Source organism: Asparagus officinalis, chromosome 4 (genome assembly GCF_001876935.1).
Source record: "Asparagus officinalis chromosome 4, Aspof.V1, whole genome shotgun sequence".
In the NCBI taxonomy this organism is placed as follows: Eukaryota; Viridiplantae; Streptophyta; class Magnoliopsida; order Asparagales; family Asparagaceae; genus Asparagus; species Asparagus officinalis.
Window position 1 is genome coordinate 31249237 of NC_033797.1, and position 3529 is coordinate 31252765.

The following is a 3529-nucleotide window of genomic DNA, read 5'->3' on the forward strand; positions in this document are numbered from 1 at the left end:
AATTCCCAATTCATGGACAACAAATCTAACTTCCTACCCTGTTCTGAAAAATTCATATATCAAACAAGTACGACCACATATCTCCTCCTCATGTTCACTCAAATGGCCCTTACTCCGGAAAACTGTCCAACCACGGGATCTACTACCCCTTTGGTACTTCATAATCCTTCCACCCCTATTACCCTCCCTATAAGCATTGAGCACCTTGGCATGTGCCCCATAACCCTACCCCTGAAACTTTCCTCCAACCCCGAATACACCCCTCAATCAAGCCTCTCAAATTGGAATCTCATACGTTTATATGGATAAAACTGATGTTTCGAATGAAGCACCAATTCGTGCAAAAGGCACTTGCTGTAAAAGAATGATATCACTTCTTTAAATGCTTACACTGTACTCACACTCTCAGGAGCTATTCAAGCATAATTTTGATATTTGTAATTCATGACAACCTAATTATGAAGGTCTCCCACCTCAAATAGGAGGGGTCTTTTGCTGCTGAGTAAAGACAATGTTCACTAAAATTGATGACGCTTTTCTCTGGTGTTCGAAAACTATGCATTGGGCTGATTCTTTACTTAACATCGAAATTGTTCATATTTCAGCATTTTATCAAGAAAATCATTACATGCATACTTTGTGATATCGCTTCAACTGCAACAGAATTCTATAAGCCAAGTACTCAAAGAGGTGGCATATCCATTTTATATAGCAGAGAGGATCATACCATGACCTTTCAAGATCCAGATCTTGCTTCCCAGTGACGCTCTCACCTGAGCATATCCCCAGTGCCGAATCACGAAGGATCCACCAATCTGCGACGGAGTCAGCCCCTTCTTCGCAAACTTGCAGATGTTCTCCTCAACCTGACAATCCAAAACACATCAAATCGCAAACTATCATCACTCAACAATCCAATATCTTAAAAAAAACTCACATCTTGGGACGAGATCTTGAGCCAGCTCGGTGGAGTCCTCTTGTAGGGAAGCGCCGACGAGGAGATACCCTTTCTGCGGAGATTTAAAGACAAAAACGAATGAAGAGATTTTAGCGAAACGATTGAGAGATGAACAATGGTAAGAGTAGAGGGTCAGAGAGGATACCCGTGGCTGTGCATACGACCCATGGTTGCAGCGCGGCGGCGGCGGGCGGCGGGCGGAGGAATTTAGCGATGTTTCTTACCTTTCTCTGTCGCCGGCGGTTTCGAGTGAAGAAGAACGCTTGCTAGGGTTTTGATGCACTTATATATGCAATAGAGAGCTAAATACCGAAAATGTCCTTAGTTGGCGGCTAATGGGCATGATTGGGTTCGATCACTTACGGGATAGGCTCGAGCTCGTTAGAGCGGATCGAGGGTCACAAAATTATCACGAGTCACTGCTCTCGTAGACTATCAGCATCTCCAACACAAAATGGTATAGTTTTTATATTAAGTTGATGTACTTTTTATACTAAATTACTATTCTATCTTTAATACATTACAGAAAATTTTACACTAAAAAAAATATTCTTTTTATTATTCTTATTTTTTAACATTTTTATCTATTTAAAATATTTAATAAATTTTTTTATTTTAATAATTTACACCAAATTTTACAAAAAAAAGAAGTTTATTTTAATAATTATTTTATATTATAATTTCATTATAAAAGTTAAAAATAAAAAAATTAAATGGAATAAACTGAGGTTAATGAATTATATAATAAGATATAATAGATATTTTTAATTTGTTATCACATAGTTTAAGGGTAAAATCAGAATAACAAAAAAACTCTAAAGCTACAGGGTTGCGCCATTCCTAGCGCAATAATGTAGCACCTCATCAATTTAACGCGCGATTTAGCAACTAGTTGGAGGGAGTTTTTTGCGCTAAAATAGGTGCGCTAAATTGCAGCTCCGTTGAAGATGACCTTGGCACTAGCAGCGAATTGCAGAGAGGTGCAAGAAAAAAAAAACCCCAAATGTGAGTGCATCCCGAAAAATTACGGCAATAATCAGGGAAAAAGACCTTATTTAGAGTTAATTTCAAGCTGGATGCATTTCTATTTTTGCGTCTTGAATTTTTAAAGTGAAAGTACATCTATTTTCCTACTTTTGTTTTGTATACTTTTGTTTCTATCTTTTTTACGTACTTAGAATTCTTCGTATCCATGTGAGGAATTTTACGATATTCCTTTGTTTCTCTAGCTTTGGCTAGTATGTATAAGTTTGTTTTCCTCCAATATTGTTATGAACAAAATAGATTCCTGGGCGCCATAGGTTGTCATGTTATATGCAAAAATGAGTTTGGCGCCATAGGTTGTCATGTTATATGCAAAAATGAGTTTCTCAGCCGTTGGAAGATGTGAAAAGTAATTTCATTCATTTATTATAGAAAGAGCATGCAAAAATGAGTTTCTCAGCCGTTGGAAGATGTGAAAAGTAATTTCATTCATTTATTATAGAAAGAGCGTGTTTGACAACTAGTCAAAGTGTGACTTATAAGCCACTGAGATATTGTCACGCCCTAATTCCAAAATGTAATAGTTTGGAACGTGACTCGACCGGCAATGCCACCATATGGTCACATTCATGCCTCTAGAACCTCCTGTATACAGATATATTGCCAAAAGAACTACTATATAGAGCATGTAACTAAGATAACAAAGAAATTAGATAGATAAGGAAATATCTAAAAATTTCAGAGTTCTATGACAAGTCCACAACTATCCAAACAGAAAGGAAAAATACACCATAGTCTAGAGAGCCACACGTGGCTAAAGAAAAGCCTAAACCAAATAACTACTTAAATCAACTGAACTAGAGAACTGATAAAAAGAACAGTGATCACTGCCGATGAGCCTGCCCCTCGAAATACTCTCGGTCCTGCGAAGAAAGAACGGTTCCCGAATCTGGGGCACGCAAACCCCAGGGGAGTCAGAAAACTCCCAACAAGCATGTAAAATGAAAAAATTGTGCGCGTGTAAGTGTAAGTGGCATATAAAGAAAAGATAAATTCTAAATTTATAGTGATAAAAGAAAAGGCTAAATCATAGAGATAAAAATAATGTCCGTCACCAACACACAAGTGTATTATTATTATTTTAGATGTTATTTGAATTAGAGAAGAATATTTTCATGTATATTAATCGGTTCCCCGTAAATCGTCCCGGGAACACGGCTTCAAGTTAGGTATTGGCCTTTTGGCCATTGTATATATATAACTCAGGATATCAGGAATGCGCAAGTGTCCGTTTATATATATATATATATATAATTATATTCTCCATCTAATTCCCCTTTTATAAACCCCATGATGTCTGTTTAATCTAAGTGATTGTGCATGAAATGTTGTGCACTAACCACAGAGTTACCGCGGAACGGCTTCCGTAAAACTATGAATGATAACCGTGACCTAGAACATGTCCAATCAAGAGGGGTGCATCGTCTAGTCGATGCTATAATAGTAATAGCCAAGGAAAAATCTCATATCGGAATATCGATATCGAAAGCATAGCCATGCTATGAAAGCACGCTTATAAATCATATT

The 3529-nt window shown here is 37.1% G+C and overlaps 1 protein-coding gene across 1 annotated transcript in view; it reads right to left on the reverse strand.

The window, feature by feature from the left end:
* The window catches only part of LOC109837102 (40S ribosomal protein S13-like), a 7293-nt gene extending 6137 nt beyond the window's left edge, over window positions 1–1156 (reverse strand). The window contains exons 1-3 of the mRNA XM_020405188.1: window positions 1104–1156; window positions 938–1010; window positions 728–866 (exon numbers count right to left, since the gene is read on the reverse strand). Of these exons, the coding sequence (XP_020260777.1) occupies window positions 728–866; window positions 938–1010; window positions 1104–1126 (235 nt within the window). The 5' untranslated portion in view covers window positions 1127–1156. The remainder of the gene's footprint in view (window positions 1–727; window positions 867–937; window positions 1011–1103) is intronic.